This window comes from Cibotium barometz, chromosome 47 (assembly GCF_041138505.1).
Source record: "Cibotium barometz isolate CiBa-2024 chromosome 47, ASM4113850v1, whole genome shotgun sequence".
Lineage (NCBI taxonomy): Eukaryota > Viridiplantae > Streptophyta > Polypodiopsida > Cyatheales > Cibotiaceae > Cibotium > Cibotium barometz.
The window spans coordinates 3,599,229-3,619,437 of record NC_141092.1 but is presented as its reverse complement, the minus strand read 5'-3'; the positions used below and the strand labels follow the sequence as shown (position 1 = coordinate 3,619,437).

Genomic DNA, 20,209 nt, shown 5'->3' with positions numbered 1-20,209 from the left:
ATTCTTCTTCTCTACTCAACACTCAACACACCATATACAAGAATAAGAGTACACACAATATGAAAGGTACTCAACCAATACATACACGGGTTCTCTATAGTGTGAACTCGACTAAATGAGCTGGCGCTATAACTATGCCAGTCTCTAGAATGGCTGTCATACATAGCCTGTCATCCCACTGGCCGCATATCACCCAAGATCTCACCAACCATGCCAGTGGTGTAAGTGCGGGTCATCAGTGGCCACCGCCTCACTAAACGAGCTCGATATCTCAACAGATACCACCCATACATACTTTAACAATTTGAAACTCCCTAGTATGCCGTCTAGGAAAATATGAATAAAATCCTGTATAAAAGGAATAAGATGGCCTATCCTAGACTTTCACATACTAAAACCTGTCTCTATATTCCTGAGACCACATCAAGGAATAACTCTTTTCAAGTACATTATTTAGAAAAGAAATTGAATTATTGGCGCCTTTCTAATGATAACTACCCAATAAACAATAAAGTTAGGGTAAAAAAATAACTCACCTAGATATATAAGCAACTAGGTATCCGAGTTGGAATATGTACAAGAGTACAAATAATATACTCCAAAATTATGTGCAAAAACCGAAGGCAAATGCTACCTTCAAAGCACATGATATTATTCAAAAGATCAAAAGATCCTTAAAAAACCATGGATAAAAGCATAAAAGCTCCTCGAATCCATAAAAACCATAGTTGATCATAAAAATCAATGCATGCCATCTAATGGTCATTAATCATACCAAAAGAAGCATTAAAATTGGTGGCCAACTCATCAATTCGGAGTATATGAACATGGTGTCATTCAAGCAAAACTCCAAATTAAGCAAGTGAAACACATGTGTGTAGCACTCAATAAAAAACCCCTAGACACAAGTGATCTAGGCAGAACTTGATGAGTCCATATAAAACTTGGAAAACATCCAATAAAATCCACCAAAACAAACCGATCAAGTAACCCATGATAGAATTTGTCTTAGGCTTAAGAAATTAAGAAGAAACCACACTTAAACAAGTGCAAAATAAATTATCATGGAAAAGTGTCAAAGGTGAAACACACTTTGAACGCAAATTATAGCCATCAAAAGAAATTAAGGAACATGTCCAAAAAGAATGGCTAAACAATGGTAAAAAATCATGAAAACATCGTTTAGAATTAATCCAAACAGAAATAACTACTAATACGAGGTACAATCGTATTAATAATATGCGAATAACTCGCATCTATCTAATGTCAGCACGAGAAAACGTACTTCAACATTAAATAACCTAATATTAAATTCTCGAGAAAAAGAATTATCATGATTTTTTCCTAATTTTTCCTAATTTTCTAGGGCTTCAAAATATAATAATTTTGAATTCCACCAAACCTATCTTATGGCATTCCAAACCTATATTTTTTCCAAAAAAAATTAGCAATTTAATTTGCCAAAATACCATTGATATTTTACAAATATCAAATTTTAAGATTTATAAAAATAATTTCTAGAATATTCCTAATTTTTCCTGAGAATCCCATCATTCATGAAATTTCTAATTCCGCCAACAGTTCTCCAATCCAATGAAAATTTTTAATTTTAATGAATTTTTTAATTTTCTAGGTCAAAAATTATATTTTAAAGGAATTTGAATGGTCATGGGCGCCCGAATAAATACACCACATGCCAAACACCAACCCCACATTTTCCAAAATTTTAAAATAACCTTTGTCTAATTTTTCACTAATTTTTTAAAAAAAATTAAAATTTTTAATTAACCTCAAACGCATTTAGAATACGAATAGTCAAAAAATTTTGGAATTTTAATGGTTTTTTCGGAATACAGAAAGCCAACAGTTTTGGGAAAATGAAAAGACACAAAAAATCGGAATGTGAAAGGTCAAAAGTTTCTGGAATACGGAAGGTCAAAAGTTTTTCCGGAATTTGGAAAGCCAAAAGGTTTGGGAAAACGGAAAGCCAAAGGTAAAAAAATTCAGAAATTTCCAGAGATTTTTTCCTCAAATCCCATAATTTCTCATAATTTTTAGGCTTTTTTCAAGCTTTTTTTTGAAACATTTTCAAAAGCTTTTTTTAAATAAAAAACTCATTTTAAAAAAATAAAAAAAACAATAATAATAAGCTTTAATATAAAGCTTATATAAAAATTTTATGGGGGGGTGGCGATTTTTTTCGCCACCTGCAACATGCGTTCCAATCGCCATATCGACGATCCACGTGCAAATCATCAACACAAATCAACAAAATAATATTTTTATTAGTAAATATTAAAATTTACTTAAAAAAAGCAACAACAATTAACTAGAGATTGCTCTGATACCACTGTTAAAACCCTAAGATCTCTCTAGATAATTGTTATGCATAAACATGCATAAATTTACTTAAAAAAATCAACAACAATTAACTAGAGATTACTCTGATACCACTGTTAAAACCCCAAGATCTCTCTAGATAATTGTTATGCATAAACATGCATAAATCAGGCATAAACTCATCCACCCAACCACCCCTGAGCAGCCCAAAGGATGCACACATGATCATAAATGAAATACATCATACCTCTACCTTGATGTCCCATACCATCAAGAGGTATAACTCCAATCCAATAGCATGTAGCTATAGTGTGAAATGGTAGGTGAGTAGATATGGACCTCTACACAAGAGACCATAGCCTAAGCCTCCAAGCCCCCCAAGCCTCCCTTGAGCGTGCCCCATGCCCCTATTATATAGGAGGGCCCTCAACAAGTGACTCTTGACTCTCCATTTCCCATGTGTGACCCTTGGATGCCTGACCCTAACCTTAATCCTTAAGGTTAGTCCTAACCCATGCTTCACTAGAGCTTGTTCCCATGCTCCCATACTCACAAGCCTCCTAGTATATGCACACATAATGTGGGTTAGCCTCCTAGTATATGCACACATAATGTGCATATAACAACATGTTTTTTTTATAACAGTTTTGAGACCTACTTGATGTACCTATTCCATGTATGTGCTCCACTTGATCTACATTGTTTTCGATTATGGCAAATTGTAGCGTTATTTTTGTGAGCTTCTTCTCTTGTTTTGTTGAACTAAAAACTTGATATAGCCTTGGAGTTACTTTATATGTAAGCTTTAGTAAAAGGTCTCCCTTTTAACCAAAGGCCCTTCAAAGGATTTTCTTTTTTTCCCAAGGTCTTGCAACCTTATACTTGACTTGAGATTGATGTAAAACCCTTTTTGCATGCATACAAGCTTTTGCCTCTTCCCATGCAAGTTTGTTGAAGCTTCACAAATTTCTCTAACACTTTTGTGCTTCCAAAGATTTCACCAAAAATTATATTTATGCTTTTTCTTCATAAACCCCCATGGTCAAATTCTCCCTCGAATTTGATCGTGTTGATCATGCTATGATACCATTGTCAAAGGATCTTGTACTTAGAGATTTGCCTTGCCCATATTAAGTAAATAAATGGAAGAACTCAAATACTTGGAGATTTGTACTTGGATATTTGCCTGCCCATATTAAGTAAACAAATGGAAGAATTCAAATATTGTGAATGGAACATCAGACCATGCACCAAGCATAAACACATAGAATAAACACACAAGAAATATACAAATTGGGTGCAATCTCCCCCTTGACATGTGTGGCTTCATAGAATAAACACACAAGGAATATACAAATTGGGTGCAATCTCCCCCTTGACATGTGTGGCTTCATAGAATAAACACACAAGAAATATACAAATTGGGTGCAATCTCCCCCTTGACATGTGTGGCTTCATCTCCCACATGTAATATTTCAATCATATTATCAAAAATAGCCCTTAGAGCCATTAATAGAGTAAATTTTCAAGGCTTTTCTTTTACAAAAAGTAATCTTTGTCCAATGTTTAAGGTATCAAAATAGCATAACCTTTTGCCAACAATTATGTAAAATGGGCCTAACCATAGTAAATCAAAATGGTACATGCATGTGCACTTAGACAAAAATAATCTAGACACCTTGGTAGGTGTTCACGTCCACTGTGTCCATCATTAGCCATCCTCGTAATCATAGCCTATACTCATGAAATCCACAATGTTAGGTCACAATTAAATTGGAATCAATCAACAAAATAACACTAACATAAGGTGGCAGTTAATTGGACTTGCTCACATAACCAAGTACTATCATATGAATATGGAATTGTTTGGACTCGCTCACGTCAACAAACCAACTTTCACATGTATGCTATAAGCACAACCACACAACCTAAGCATGTATTCAATATCAAGTTTTTAATGGAATCACCCACGATAGTGAGCTAAATACAATGACACACTAGGCATCCCCACCAGTGCACCATATAAAGAGAGTACACGTCACATGTAACATTAGCAAGGAGTGAGAAGAGAGGGAATTGTGAAGGACATGGAAGCTATAAAGGGCAGCCTTAAGAAGAAGGAAATTCGAGGCTATGGAGGTTATCATCTAAGAAAAGAAATAGAGGTTAGCTAAGGTAGAAGGGTGGCAAGAAGAGGCGATGGAAGCTAGGAATAGGTGTGCTAATAAGCCCTCAAATGATGCTAAGCTAGGGCACAAAAATGGTGGCTAAGGTAGAAGGGTGGCAAGAAGAGGCGATGGAAGCTAGGAATAGGTGTGCTAATAAGCCCTCAAATGATGCTAAGCTAGGGCACAAAAATGGTGGCTAAACTAGAGCATATGAAGTGGAGAAAAACTCATGAACTCAACAAGAGGCTTTCAAATATACACCACTTTATAGTCAAACCACCACTATGTACACCCCATACCACACATAATACTAACCTATAATTAAATAATCCTTTGACACAACTCTGGGCTAGATCTTAGGTCCTAGGCTATAGATAACACATTTGCCAACTAGTTAGGTCCTAGGATTATTTAACCTATAAGCTGCATAATCCTTTGACCCACCTTTATGCTAGATCTTAAGTCATATGCCATACTTAGCACATTTGTCAATAACTAATTATTAGCCTCCCCCCCCAAAAAACAAAGGCATGACTATTGGTCCTTGATTATAACCTTAGGAATGTGATAACAAAAAATGATAAGAGGTAATGCAATGATTTCTACATTGTAGAAGCACGCGTGCGCGCGTGCGCACACACACACACACATATTGAGATTGATTTTAATGTTTGCAAAAGTCCCAAAATGATATGTGGAACCTATACAAGTAGATGCATTCAATACAAGCCCATAATGCTAGTTAATGACGAAGAATCCATCAAGCTAAACATAAACAAACAAACAAAAAAACCTACTAGTTGATAGAAGGAGAGGGTGAGCCTATTTATTTTGGAGTGCAAGACTTTTGAAATGCTAGTCTTTCCTTTGCAAATTACAACCCATTTTTGTGCTGTGTGGTGCCCACTTGCATGCAGGAGAGAGAGAGAGAGAGAGAGAGAGAGAGAGAGAGAGAGAGAGAGAGAGAGAGAGAGAGAGAGAGAGAGAGAGAGAGAGAGAGAGTATGCACGCACATACGCATGCATGCACATGTGCATGTGGGTATATAAGAGTGTGTGTGTGTGTGTGTGTGTGAGAGAGAGAGAGAGAGAGAGAGAGAGAGCGAGAGAGAGCATACACACGCACATACGGCATGAATGCACGTGTGCGTGTACAAGTGTGTGTGTGTGTGTGTGTGTGTGAGAGAGAGAGAGAGAGAGAGAGAGAGAGAGAGAGCGTACACACGCACGTATGCATGAATGCATGTGTGCATGTGCATGTGCGTGTGTGCATGTGTGCATGTGCGTGTGCGTGTACAAGAGTGTGTGTGTGTGTGTGTGTGTGTGTGTGTGTGAGAGAGAGAGAGAGAGAGAGAGAGAGAGAGAGAGAGAGAGATTAGTAAAATACATTTCTAGCTTACCAACTTGTTTAAATTTGTGTCCAGTTTGGTGTAAATTTATATATAGTGTCCATTAGAGCATCCTCATGGGAATAAATGACATAACTTGAGGGATGTGATATGTAAAGCCCTAACTACGCACAAGCCCTTTTGGGACTTTGGACTTTAAAGCCCTTGACTACCCATAAGGCCTTTTTTTTAAACTTTGGACTTTAAAGAGATAAAACTCTATTTAAATTTGAGAACGTTCCTCATTGATAGTTCTTAGAATTTTTTTTTAAATGATTGTATATATGACATAATAATAATGTTTCAAGTAAAATTAATGAAAAAACTTTTATTATGGAAAAAATTTGTAATCCACACAAGATTTTTAAGATATTTATAATCATAGTATTATATGTGAAACAAGAGTGCATTCTTCTACTTGGATGTTTTCAAGAAATGGCTTTCATGAAAATCATGCAATATTTCATTAATTACTAGATAAGCTAAACAAATGATCGTGCTTAATTCCTTCATGTAGTGAACGCACAAACTTTTCTAGCTATTTTATGTGACCACACAAAAAGATACAAAGTAAAATTTATCTTTTCCAAAATTATTGTTGAGATGCTTTTCGTAAGAAAATGGATTCTAGCAAGACTGCTAACCAATAAGTTTATACTGGATCATAGCAGTAAAATGGCATGATGGATTCTAGCAAGATTACTAACCAATAAGTTTATACTAGATCTAGTGGTAAAATGGCATGATGTGTGACCTTAATTAATGATTGTTCATAATAAACACTTGATTCTATGCATATTTTCCCTCAAGGTAAGCGCTTTAAAGTCACTTTTTCTTAGAGTATTTATGGATATATTTTTATATGTATAACAAGATCATGGAGAAAAGAGGTAAGGAGACAATGGAGAAAAGAGGTAAATCATGCCTTTGAAAATTCAAGAAAAGTAGATTTGGAATTCTCATACAAATATTGGATACTCTTGATGTTTTGGTTTCTAGAAAGGCCCCAATCATATATTGTCTTTGCATAAAGGTTCTAATTATAGATAGAATGGACCTACATAAAGGGCCATGCTCATGCATATGTTGGAAGGTTACAAAATAGAAGTCCCTTTTGATGATGACAAATTGCACAAGTTTTTTTTTTTAAATAAAAATCAAGTGTCACCCATTGTTTTTCTTTTTGAGAATGCACGGCCCAACTTGTGACCATACACTTAAGTGTAACAAGACACATCCTTAGGATGATTGGGTGGTGGGCATTGATTATGCACTTTAATCGTTGGCACTACAACACAAAAGTGTGGACACACATTGAAAGAAGAAACATTGCTTTCAACTAGGGACAATTCTTTAAGAAAACATATTTCACCACTCAGAAAGGTAGACACTTTTAGATTCTAAGGTAATTTGTACAAAGAGCTATCTCTTTATATAAAGGTTGGATCTTAAATTGGAATAAGGGCACACTTTGAACACGTATTCAAAGATGTAACATTTCAAATGGATGTTGATTGGTATTTAGTGTGAACTATTTTATGCCTTAAGTTTAAGATGATAATTATGCATTTACTCCTACATTTGGGGTAAAGCAGAATTTCATAGATTAGATTTAAAATTTGATGCTCTAAAGCTGGTGGGAAAATATAGGTTTTCTTTAGTCTAGAGATGGTTCAAAATCGAAAAAATCCTCCTTAAATTAATGATAAAATGGAACAATTCTCCTCAAAAATTTCAAGAAACACTCAATAATCGGGTGGAAGTAAGAAGAAAATGTTTGTTCAAAATTGGAAAAATAATCCTTAAATAAATGATAAAAAGAAACAATCCTCTTAAAAAATACTCAATAATAATCAGGTGGAAGTAAGGAGAAAATGTTTGTAAAAAATAAAAAAAAAGCATCCTTAAATTAATGGTAAAAAGAAATAATCCTCCTTAAAATTTTTAAGAAATACTCAATAATTGGGTGAAAGTAAGAAGAAAATGTTTGTTCAAAAGAAGCATTTTCTTTTAATCTAGGAGGGAGAAGGATTGATGTAAAAATAGCTTCTCGAGCATTGGGTCAAGATATTAAGTAAGGGCCCAGTCTCATGAGCCCTTCGGACTCGGCAAAATGCAATGCGAGGTCATTAAAGTTCTAATTGAATATTGTTCTAGCTTTAGCAGGATTGGTTTGAAGAGTTAGCACAATTGCTTTGAAGTTTGAGAAAACTCTAAAAAGCTATGGGGTGACTACTATAAACTTAGCACTGAGTGAGCTGATTGGAAAGGGTGGTTGTTTGCACCTTTGCAAACCACATCAAAATTTGCATTACCTTACAAGGTTGCACACAAGTCTCCTAGTTGCCACCTTAACAACTCTTAAAGGAAATGCAACACAGTGCCCAAGTTGCCATGCATGCAATTTTTTGCCCTACCACCTTCAAAATAGTCTTCATGTGCCGTGGCTCTAATGATGTTTAAACACTTTTCTCAAAAATGTATGCGGATGGAGACGTTCCACATCTGTCAAGGTCGTGGGTCGCAAATATATTGAGCTACATGAATTTCAACAGCATATCCAACCATAGCCAAAGAACTCGCTTTCGGTCCCATAATAGGACATGCTTATATTTTCTTGGATAGGACCTTAATGTTAGGGAACGCGCCTAGTGCTTGGTTTGGCATTTTCCATGTGAGAAAGAGCTGCTCTCTTGGTTGCCTTTCTATTGGGTTAGTGCCTCCCTTGGCACTTTTTTTTTCTCTTAAATCATGTTCTTTGGCACTTTCGAGTTATGGGTGGTGATGATTTTTGAAACTTAGGGGATAATTTTGCATTGCAAGGATTGGTATTGAAATTTCATGGCGTCACTTCCCTCCCTAGGGACTGGGTAGATTCAAACCCAACACACCCTTGTCAGAATAGGCAGCAACGCCCCCTTGTCAGAATGTACAGGTGTTACTGCCTGGGTTATAACCTAGGAGGAAAACTTAAGGGATGATTGCAAGGGTGTGAACACCCTAAATATTTTAAGCAAAGTATAATTGCTTGTACCATTCAAAAACCTATCTAGTTGTACGACACTCTACGTGCATTAATACTGACGATACTTGTAATTGAGGAAAAAGTGGTGTACTACTCAAAAGCCTTCCTTGGTCTTACGACACTCTACGTGCATTAATAATAATGAGATTGTAATTGAGGAAAAAGTCTTGTACTGCTCAAAAGCCTACCTAGTTTTAGAGCCCTTTAAGTGCATTAATAATAACGAGATTTGTAATTAAGGAGAAAATGTTGAAGAGAAGGAGTGTGGGAAGCTAGTTCTTGGTGATCTCGTGCTAGCAGTGCAAAATGCTAGATTTTTTATTTTTTTAACATGCAACCAATCAAAGTAAGGAGAAGTCTTGGGGGTGGCCGAATTTTCTTTTTAAAAAAACATGAGAACACTTTTCTCACTACGAGGGTTTACACAGCATGTGTTAAGGAAAGGAGACCTATTCATTCACGTAGTGTGTTCCCATCAAACGAGATGTGTAATATTGTCAAAATTTAAAGGATCAAAAAACCTTCTTTTTAATTGCTGGAGCGTGAAGCACGTGGGTCACACTGTACGAGAGGTAGAGTGAAGCTGGCCGTCCACGTGTTCGCTTGGGCGGGTTAACGAAGGCGGCGCAGACCAAAGCGCGCCTTTTACACTGTTCAAGGGCCTGCCAGCTGGCAGGCGAGGGCTAAGGGGTACGTAGGGATGGCATAGGGGCGCCCGACGCGTCGACACGACAGAGGTGCCAGCTGGACGGCAAAGCCGGTGAGCATAAGCATACGCTGTCGTCGCGGTCTGCAGTCCGTGGTGGCAGCGTGTGTTGGGCTGGAGAAGGAGAAAGGTTCCCTGTCTTCGCCACCTTCTGTGCATAGTTTCTCGCCATCACCACAGCCTCCGCCTCGGCCTCCGCCTCCGCCTCAAAGCTTCGCCTTCATCAGAGTTTCCCAGATTTTTTCTCGTTTTCAACCTCGACATGGAGCAAGCGCAGGTTGCTCCTTCCCCATCACAACGCCTCAAGCGCTTGACCCTGCGCTTCCGCCTTCCCTACAACACGCGATGGGGCCAAAGCTTGGTGGTTATTGGATCGGAGCCTGCCTTGGGCTCGTGGAGCGCCGCCCAGGCTCTGGCCATGGTGCCGCACCACCAGGGGCAAGAGCTTTTCTGGAGTGCCTCCCTGCAGGCCGTCCCGGACGACTTCTCGGAGGCGCGCTACAGCTACTGCGTCGTGGACCACGAGAGCCGGCACATTGTCCGGCGAGAGTCTGGTACCCCGCGCTCCCTATGCGTGCCCGCCCACCTCCCCGACGGTGCCTGCATCGACATCTGCGACTTGTGGCAGGTAACCCTACACCCATTGCCTTGTGCATCTGAAATCTCAAGGGGCAAGAAAAGAAGTCTTGTAATTCCGACCATTTGCGAGCTGGACTTAGCTCTCTCAATCCGGATTAGGCTTCATTAACGATAATGTTATGTTTGATCCTTGTGTATCATAATATCGGTATAGTCCTGCTATACGATTGGGCACTTCTGTGCAGGAGGTTTGTGCCCATCTGGGGCGGCTTTTTGAAATCACAGCAGAAAAGACCCAATGGTGTTTTTAGGAAGCCCTAATGTTGGCTTTGGAAGATTCCTTCCTTTGGCAGGGCTTGTCCTGCCTAAGGATATGTAAGCACATAACTAGTAGGCTCTTAACTCCATCTCCTATTCGTATAACCGCCTCCAGTATTGGCAATGCCAGTTCCACTCTATGCAATGGTTTCCAAGATTTCCAAGTACCACTCAAAGGTCTTCATCTACAGTTGACCCCAAGAACTTGGGCTGCAATAATATTTCTCAGTCTACATGCGAAAGTTCTACGTTGCAGGAGCCTCTTGGGCTGCAGTAATATTGTTCAGCCTACTTGCATACTAATTAATTTCAAGACCAAATCCTCTATTTGAAGTAACCCACTGCAATGTAACCAACCCTCCCAAAATTCATTCTGCATACCACATAGGCCACTTACAAATTGTAAGTGTAAAGCAAATTGTAGGAGAAGTGTAATGTCATCTGAGGTTTACTTCTTTTGTATCAAAGATAAGGGGGTTCTCAATTGTGATCAAATTCGACCAGCGCGCTAGCTCACCCATTTCATAACGGAGAAGACATGCTCATTTTCGTTCACCACACATGTACTCTCTTGAAGACCCTAAACAGTACCTCGAGGTTTGGAATGTGTATTGCATGGACTTAAGCTTCTCATGGATGCTAGTTATCTGTTGCACCAGGGAGCCCCACCTGGACAGGTTTTCCATTAGTGGTTGATTATTCACCTTTGAGATGGGGCTACTCGTATTAATTATTACTTTCTTTTTCTGATATATATAGCCTCGTTATAACACAGCATTGGTCCTTTTTGGTAGCATAAATAGACAACTAAATGGATTTTGGAAGACACCTACTTGCCTCAAAAGTCACCTCCTTATTTTGGAAGTTACCTGTGAAGTGAGGATTGGTTAGACTAGTTTGAGCAGATGCTTTTGGATTGGATGTAAATCAATATCCGAGGTTCTTATGATGATGCTCTATGGGTATTGATTTACATGGTTATTTTTTAAAAAAGATTTTCTGCTAGCTACCCTTTTTCTCATGAATTGTAATGCCATTTGTTATTGTGAGTGGATCGTATTCCCTCCCAAGAGTTGTGATGAAAGTTTTAGAATTCGAGTGGTCTTTGCAGGTCATTGGGAAGGTTGTTTTTGTGGGTGATTGCAGTATTGAATGGTCATAGATATATTATATCACACCTTTTACACTTGCTGCTGTTCCAGGTGGGAGAGGAGGTACTGAAGGTTTTCATTCTGAGTTGTGCAGGATGCTTCATCTCCTGAAAGTTTTCTTTCCAGGAGTGCCTTCCAGGATGTTATCTTTCAGCAGAACAGAGCTGATTGTCATGAACTGCAGCCACCACAAAAAGGCATTGCGCCTCTTGTTTCACACACAATTGACTCGAAAGGTAAGATGCTATTTGCACTAATTTCAATGAGCCTCTTGGAGCAGGTGGTTTTTACCATAAGCAAAGTATACAACTCCTTCAGCTAAGATGTTTCCTGGGTCTTACAGATTTGGTGCTTCTCCAATTCAAAATTAGCTGTCCCCGAGTGCAATCTGGTCAAGCTGTAAGTAGTCATTCCAGCTTATTTGTGCTTGTTTATGAATCTGTCAGATGACAGGATTTGTAGTAGATGTAAGCTCATGTAACTGAAGCACGGTGATGACCTTATTTTCTTTATTGTGTACAGATTCACCTGATTGGTGGAGTAGCTGCATTGGGGAAGTGGAACTTTGGAAAAGCATTGAGGCTGTCCTCGGTTGGGGGGTTTTGTTGGCAGGGGGAGTGTGTGGTGGACCAAAGTGAATTTCCTTTAAGATATCCTTCTGAACTAACCAATGGATTTTTATTCTCCCTTAGAGATAAGAAAAGGAAGCAGTGTTGTGTAGTCTTTGGACATCCTCTCAAATGATTCTTCACGTATTGTGATCTTTTTTGGTCTTTTCAAATTTTGTTTGCCTTGATGTATGGTTCACATATAAGTATATTGTGAAGGATGAAGCCGAGGTGACTCCTGAAGTTGGACCAGACAGAGAGTTGTGCCTTGATGGAGCTAAGAAAAGTCACTCTACGATGATGATTGTTGATGATGGATATTTCAAGGTGTTTGCGCGGCACTTTATCTTTTGATCTTTTCTTGTGAGGGACTTTAGACATCTCCATTGCTCATGCTTTCTGTCAGAGAATCTGATGGTGGGCAGGCATAGTTGAGCATGGACGGGCAATATTGCCTGCATCCATCTCCAGGCTTGTCTGCATCCATCGGGGCTGATGTGTAAAGCTCGGTATTAATAAGGGCACACATTTACTAGTAAGCTTTGGAGGTGAGAAGTTTCTCTATGAAATCTTGTTATCCTGTAACCACAGGTGAATCCATGGAGGGGTGCTGGACTTGCTGTACCCGTGTTCTCCTTAAGATCAAAAGATGATGTAGGATCTGGTGAATTCCTGGACATAAAGTTGCTAGTAGACCTGGCTGTTAACTCAGGGTTGCACTTGATTCAGTTGCTTCCTGTCAATGACACGTCTGTGAATGGAATGTGGTGGGATTCTTATCCATACAGGTAACCTTCTGCATTTAAGCTTTCATCATAACAGCATTGGAAGAAATTTTCATGGTGTTATACTTAGCAAGCCTCGTTTTTCTAGATCCTTACTTTGGGCACTTGAATGGCAGTTCACTCTCAGTCTTTGCATTGCATCCTCTGTACCTACGCCTCCAATGCCTTTCACAAAAGCTTCCTCAATCTATCAAGGTTACCCTCTTTATTTTTCATGAAGATTACCATTGTTTCCTTCTGGATTTTTTATATATAGGTTCTGACTTTGGTATTGATCTTATGTGCACTTCCTTTTACAGGAGGAGATCCAGATTGCAAAGGAGAAACTTGACTTAAAGGTGGGTTGGATGGCCAGTTCAATAGAGTCAATTTGAGCTCAATACTAGGTGCAAAATTGATCCCTGCTTAGATACACCGGGGGCATGGTACCTCTGGAGGGCCTGATGCACTTTTGGACCTGGACTACCCTAGCTCTTCTTGGAGGATGTGGCATTATTGTCTCTCTTTTCTGTGGTGTTGCAGGATGTGGATTACGATGCCACTATGGAAGCAAAGCTTTCCATTGCGAAGAAGGTCTTTCAGCTGGAGAAGGATGAAGTTCTGGGATCTCTTGAGTACAAGAAGTTTTTCCAAGAAAATCAGGTATCAAAAAGTAAATAACATGATATAAAGTTTCTAGTATTATATGCATGCTCTTATTATTTGTTTACTTTTGCTCACAGCCAAGCAGTTTTTTGCACAGGAAATTGTCACATAGGAACTGTCATTTTAGATGACCCCTACTCTTGTCAGACCAAGAAAATCCTCACACACAGAACTTCAGTTTCAAAATACACACATTCCTCTCAGATCACTACTACATTGTATCTACACTCAAGACACTGAATATGCAAAGTACAGGAAACAGGAATAAGACAGATAGATTGACAAACTGCATCTTGCATTCAGAAATCCACCATAGCTACATAGAAAATCCGCCTAGTATCAAGAATGTCCATAACTGAAAAGCCTTCTCCCTTTTCAAGAACCAAACGACTTTTTAACTTCTAAGATATGAAAAGTCTTCAAAATAGACTAGGGATTCATACATATGATAAAAGTAATTCCTCCTAAGGTCTAGCCTAAACATTATTTCCTATGGTTTTTATCACATTGATAAGAGCCCCTGTACATCCCTTCTTTATGTCCTTTTTTGTCTTACAGGATTGGCTAAAACCTTATGCTGCTTTTTGCTTTTTGAGAGACCTTTTTGGTACTTCTGACCATTCACAGTGGGGAGTGTATTCGAGGTTTTCCCATGAGAAGGTAAGAGTATCTTCTTTCGTCTTATTCTCAATCCCTTTCCCTTCATATGTATAGCTCTCTCAATATCTCCACTTGGTGTTTAGCCCTTCTAATTCTACATGTGTATGGAAATCGTTTAGTTGGAAAAGCTGGTGGCACCAACTACTGAGCATTTTGGTGCAATTGCATTCAATTACTACCTACAATATCACCTGCATTTACAGGTCTGGGTTATGATTCACTGCTCTTATATGTTTATATTGAATGGCAGTAGTAAGGATCCATCATTCAAAGTTTCATTAACCGTGTTCAGCTCTAATCTGAAGTATTCTGCTTGGTTACAGCTCTTAGAGGCAGCTGGGTATGCCACAATGAATAAAATAGTCCTTAAAGGAGATCTCCCTATTGGGGTTGATCGCAATAGCGTGGATACGTGGATAAATCCTTCACTATTTCGAATGAATGCATCTACCGGTGCACCACCTGATTACTTTGATAAGAATGGACAAAACTGGGGCTTCCCTACATATAATTGGGAGGAAATGTCCAAGGACAACTACGGTTGGTGGAGAGCCCGGCTAACACAGGTGCTCCTTTGGCCACCTACATGAAATCTCTCAAAATGTTTGCCATTCAATGTGATTGTCAGTGAGTAAATGCTTTACCAACGTTCTTATGTGCTACCTGGCAGATGGCAAAGTATTTTAGTGCTTACAGAATAGACCATATTTTGGGATTTTTCCGGATATGGGAGCTGCCAGATCATGCTGTCACTGGTCTGATGGGGAGATTTAGACCTTCCATTCCATTGAGTCAGGTTTTTCTAATCACTCTCTCTGTCAGCTGACTCCTGAGGTAACATGACATGAAATGTGCCTCAGAAAATGGTTGCTAAAGATGCACCCTCCATGATTACTTATGGAGAGGAATGTGCACTACAGGAGGAGCTGGAAAGAGAAGGAATCTGGGACTTCAATAGGTTAAGCAAGCCCTATGTACGCTGTCATATATTACAGGTGCGGCTCCTTAACATCCCCTTCCTTTCTTTGGGTTTCAGTTTGTAGGCACATGATGTTGAGTGTAGAATAGAAGTCTTAAACCTGTGCCTTATTAGTACTAAAGAAGTGGTGCTTAGCGTCATCAACCTTTTTCTCAGGACCGATTTGGTGAAAGGTGGACTGAGGTCGCTGAAAGGTTCTTTAATGAGTACCAGCATTTATGTTATGAGGTATGCACCACCCTTCCCCTGCACTACAAACTTACTGTTATGCGGATATGATGGCTGTATTGGTTGCGAGTACTGCTTTAGTCTGCTCTTCTTTAGATCCACAACTGAAGGAGCCTGAGTAGCTGTGTTGTGTTGCTATTGAGCACTGGGCCAGGGTGGAGACGTTGTGCTCTCTTGAGCTTATTGTATGTGAATAAAAGGGAAAATATTATAAAGAGAGAATTTCTTCAGTTTTCTGAAGCATCTTATGTTATGGTTCTTGCAGTTTAAGGAGGAGTACAACACACAGAAAAAGATAGTGAAAGAATTGGAATCAATAGAGGCAGCTGATGACTGGGAGGACATGAAGCAGAGGCTCATTGATATACTCCAGGTAAACGTGCTGATGCTTTTTTGACTCTTTTTTAATTGGGAGGTATGTGTCATGAATTCATTTCAACCCATTGATTTGTTATCAGGAAGTGGTTCTGCTGCGAGATCCAGAAGATAGTAGAAAGTTCTATCCACGTTTTAACCTTGAACTAACGGCTAGCTTTAGTGAGCTGGATGATGGCAGGTAGTATGTTTGCTCGAGTTGAGAAGGAGAAGCTTTTCTAATCGTTCAAACAGTTGTTCCCCTTTATGCTTATGTGAATTGTATAATAAGAGGCCATGCACCTTCTCTCTCTAACAATGCACCTGTTACAGCAAGCATGTGCTCCGTCGTCTTTATTACGACTACTATTTTCAAAGACAGGAAGAATTGTGGCGTGAAAACGCTTTCAAGACACTACCTGTGCTGCTCAACTCATCAGGCATGCTTGCTTGTGGAGAGGACCTTGGCCTGATTCCAGCATGTGTACAGCCTGTGAGTAGCAGATCATTAAAAATTTATTCTCAAAATGAGTTCATTTAAATATTTTGTTTGAATGTTGCTGCACACATTGATTCTTAGGGACTTATTACATCATCCCCTCCATTGAACTAGCAAGGGTGGTGATGTGTAAACCCCCCAACCAAGTTGCAGCTTTCATTTCTGCAAACTGATGAGTTTTTGTCACATTTCAGGTTTTAAAAGAGCTGGGTTTGCTTGGTCTAAGGATTCAAAGGATGCCCAGCATGCCTGGTGTAGAATTTGCTGTCCCAGCCAACTATGAATACACGACAGTTTGTTCCTGCACCATTTAAAAGATTTGATTCGGTTTACTGCATAAGTTACGATTTAACTTTATTTTCAAGTACTTCAATTTCATTTGATCTTGACTTTTATTTGGTTTTTGAAGGTTTGTGCTCCTTCATGTCATGATAGCTCCACCCTGCGTGCCTGGTGGGAGGAAGATGGGGGCCGACGTGTGAGGTTTTTTCGCGATGTGCTAAATTTTGGTGATAAACCACCAAGTGCGTGCCATGCAACAGTTGTGCGCGCTATTTTCCAGCAGCACATGGAAGCGCCTTCAATGTGGGCCATCTTCCCACTGCAGGTAAAATCTCCTCGAATAAAGGTTGTAAAACAGATGCAGGTTTCTTAATGGCTAGTATTCACTCTGATGTGTGCTGTACTCTCTCCAGGACATTTTAGCATTGAAAGAAGTCTACGCGCAACGGCCTGCAAAGGAGGAGTTGATAAATGATCCGACTAATGCAAGGCACTACTGGAGATTCAGTAAGTAGTTTGTCGACATTCATTAACTGAAGATGGGGATAGCTGAGTGTGGCAGTTCTGATTTCTGGGATTTTTGGGTTGCTGTATCTGCAGGAGTACATGTCACATTGGAATCACTTCTCGATGACATCGATCTATCAATTGAAGTCAAAGAGTTGGTAGAGAGTAGCGGTCGCTCTACTCCGCTTGAGTCATCTGTATCTAAAAAGACATCTATTGCTTCAGTAGACAATGGCTATAACCAAAGCCTTGTCCAGAGTAGGATAGTCCATATGAAAGGAAATGGCTGCATGGAGAATGGAAAAGGGTACATGGAGAGTGGAAATGGGAACGTGGGATATGGATTGAAGCTTTATGGTTTTGAAGAAAATGGGAATGGACAGCATGCTAATGGTGGAGTTGGGGCTGGACATGCAAAAAGTGTCCTTTGTGTCAACCATTGATAGACATGGCCATTGACAAGTAGTGTCACTCATGGAAAAGCATAACAAACCTGTGCAAATTTTTTATAAGTAGTCTCACCCTTCAACAATAAGGGTTCATCAGAGACTATAGATATGAAGTGAAGGCTAGGCAAACGGCTGTTCAGTCTTGTTGAGTTTGAGTTTAATATCCTCCATTGTATACTAGGCTTAAGCAATTCCTTGTGACCAACATCTTCTGGGAGATGGGAGCACATGCACATGGTCCATTTGTATCACTTCATTTACTCACCTTACCTTGCTTACTTGTAGCTATTGTGGAACATTGTCAGATTATATTCTCTCTCTCTCTCTCTCTCTCATGTGCGCACGCGCGCGCACACCCCATTTTTTTTTTGAAAACCACCATTTGTCTTATATTTGAAAACTCTCCAAGTGTGAGGCTTTCCTTTAAGTACATCTAAAGAGAGTGGAAAAACACTTCATAGTTCTGTTGATCAATCTGTTGCAGCTCAAAATTATCATGCAATGATTGATGTAATGATCGACAGAAGTATATGTACTTGTCGTTGTGAAGAAGTGCAAACACCCTATGATTGCGATCCAGCCGCTAGAGGGAACATGTAGATAATTGCCTTCTCTGTCATCGATGCTACTATAAAGTGCACCCAAGCAATCACTACATCGATCTCTCCAAAGAGTTAGGTGTTGTGATGAAAGAGATTTTGGCCCTCTTTTTTTGGGTCCAAATTAGAGATATCTAACGATATAGAGAACGCAAGCACTCGATGTGGAGGCTTTGTATTTCCTCTATGATGAGGATGAGGGTATGACTACCTTTGTCTTATTAGATTCTTTGTTTTCCATGTTCTGATTTTGGCATTACTCCACTATTGCAACACATCTACTGCCTTAGAGATGTAAAAGAAAAAATCAAAAGTTCTTTGTTTAAAAAAATGAGTTGTGGAATAATAAGAATTATAACATTTTATAATTTTACATTTTTTTAAAAGGGTGCATATTCAGGTTTTTTTTTGAGGGTGCATTAATTAGTTGCATAAATGTAATTAATTAATATTTTTACTTTAATAAATTAAGGTTTCAAATCTATTCATATTAAGGTTTGAATGTACATAACAAACACATCAAATATTTTAGAAATGAAAATTATTATTGCAAGAGAACTCCAAATTTTATTCATGAGAAAATATACATGTGATAGTAAAGCTTCATGAAAGTGAAGAAAAAGACACCATAGTAAAAGCAATGTACAGAAAGTATCTATCTTCCTTTGGAAAATTGCCATATTACAAATGGAAGGTAAAGCAAACTACAAAAAACATCCCTCTTCCTCTGTATGGCATATTTACATACAGAAGTTAAAGTAAACTAGAGAAAGCATCCCTCTTCCTTTGTAAGACCAGCATATTTACAAACGGAAGGTGATAGTGGGACGAACTCATCACCATCCACGATAGCATTTTTGAAATTATATGTTTTCTCACAAATCGATAGATAAGATTGATTGTAGTTTGGCTCTGCTTGGAAACTACCATCATTATCATCTATAATAATAGGGTTGCTCCGACTCCCAGGTTACATAATATCAGTATCTCTTACATTATTCCTTGGATTTTCATCATCATCACTGTTTGCATGTTGATACTTTAAAACCCACTCGCACATTCCAAATGTTAGTACTTAAGAAAATTAAAAATTGAAAATTAGGTTCTCCCAAAATGAGTTGTACATTTGAGTAAATATATTTCAAATTCCCTAATATACCGTGGTTGCATCTTTTTCTCATCGTCTTTTTGCACCATCCTCTCCTTTATTCATCATCAAATAATGTTGAGACAATAGTCTAACACAAGGCGCACTTCTAATGGCATTTCATCATGCATCCTTCACAATGTTAAAGATGATCAGGGTGTGTGGAAAGGTAAAAACTTTAAGCTAATTGATTGGGTGACTATGCAACCATCATGGAAAGGTCCTCATAGGATAAAAAGGCAAAGAAGAGGCTTACCACAATACCATTGGAAGGGGCGTATCTTTGAATTCAAGATAGCAAAAGTGGGTGGAAGGCAAGGGTACAACATGTTTACACTAGAGGAGACATGCACATGCATCCTTCTACTCCAGAATTTGCATTACAAGCTCATTGTAAGATGTTTTTTGTAATTTAGTTTATGTTCTTTATGATTCTTTGGTTTATTCACATGTGTTGTATATGTGATAGAGTGGCAACTTGTGGAGTCATTCACTGGGACTTTTGAAGCTATGCATGCTGATCTTGGAAAAGTATTATTTTCTAATAAACCATCTTCTTTTTTGTAGAATGCTAAGTATATTTTCCCTGCAAGACCATAAGCTTATGGGGAAGACTAGAGAGTTTGCCTATACCAAGCCTAAATTCTTTAGATTGAGATTTTTCAGACAAATGCACTCTATTACCATTTCAATCCAAGATTGTCTTAGATATTCAAAATTCTATGAAAGCAGGAAAGATTTCTAAGAGGATTAAGCTTATTCTGGTTTATACCTCCATGTATTTGTGGCATGT

At 38.8% G+C, this 20,209-nt stretch overlaps 1 protein-coding gene across 1 annotated transcript; it reads left to right on the top strand.

Annotated features, from left to right (window-relative positions):
• Nucleotides 1-9,720: 9,720 nt before the first annotated feature.
• LOC147611275 (4-alpha-glucanotransferase DPE2-like) lies at nt 9,721-17,990 on the top strand. The gene is made up of 22 exons (XM_086784337.1): nt 9,721-10,254; nt 11,769-11,910; nt 12,018-12,073; nt 12,197-12,324; nt 12,483-12,609; nt 12,874-13,070; nt 13,184-13,262; nt 13,367-13,405; nt 13,590-13,709; nt 14,271-14,372; nt 14,492-14,575; nt 14,696-14,938; nt 15,043-15,168; nt 15,293-15,367; nt 15,508-15,579; nt 15,845-15,952; nt 16,038-16,135; nt 16,267-16,426; nt 16,627-16,725; nt 16,842-17,039; nt 17,128-17,221; nt 17,315-17,990. The coding sequence occupies exons 1-22, from the start codon at nt 9,889-9,891 to the stop codon at nt 17,662-17,664; spliced, it is 3,063 nt and encodes a 1,020-aa protein (XP_086640463.1). The 5' UTR covers nt 9,721-9,888; the 3' UTR covers nt 17,665-17,990.
• Nucleotides 17,991-20,209: the final 2,219 nt, after the last annotated feature.

What these genes read in the sequence shown, in the direction of transcription:
- LOC147611275 (XM_086784337.1), top strand. Translation starts at nt 9,889, where the DNA reads ATGGAGCAAGCGCAGGTTGCTCCTTCCCCATCACAACGCCTCAAGCGC. An exon ending in CAAAGTGAATTTCCTTTAAG is followed by an intron (nt 12,325 to 12,482) that starts ATATCCTTCTGA and finishes TGTATGGTTCAC; the next exon opens with ATATAAGTATATTGTGAAGG. An exon ending in CGAGGTTTTCCCATGAGAAG is followed by an intron (nt 14,373 to 14,491) that starts GTAAGAGTATCT and finishes GAAATCGTTTAG; the next exon opens with TTGGAAAAGCTGGTGGCACC.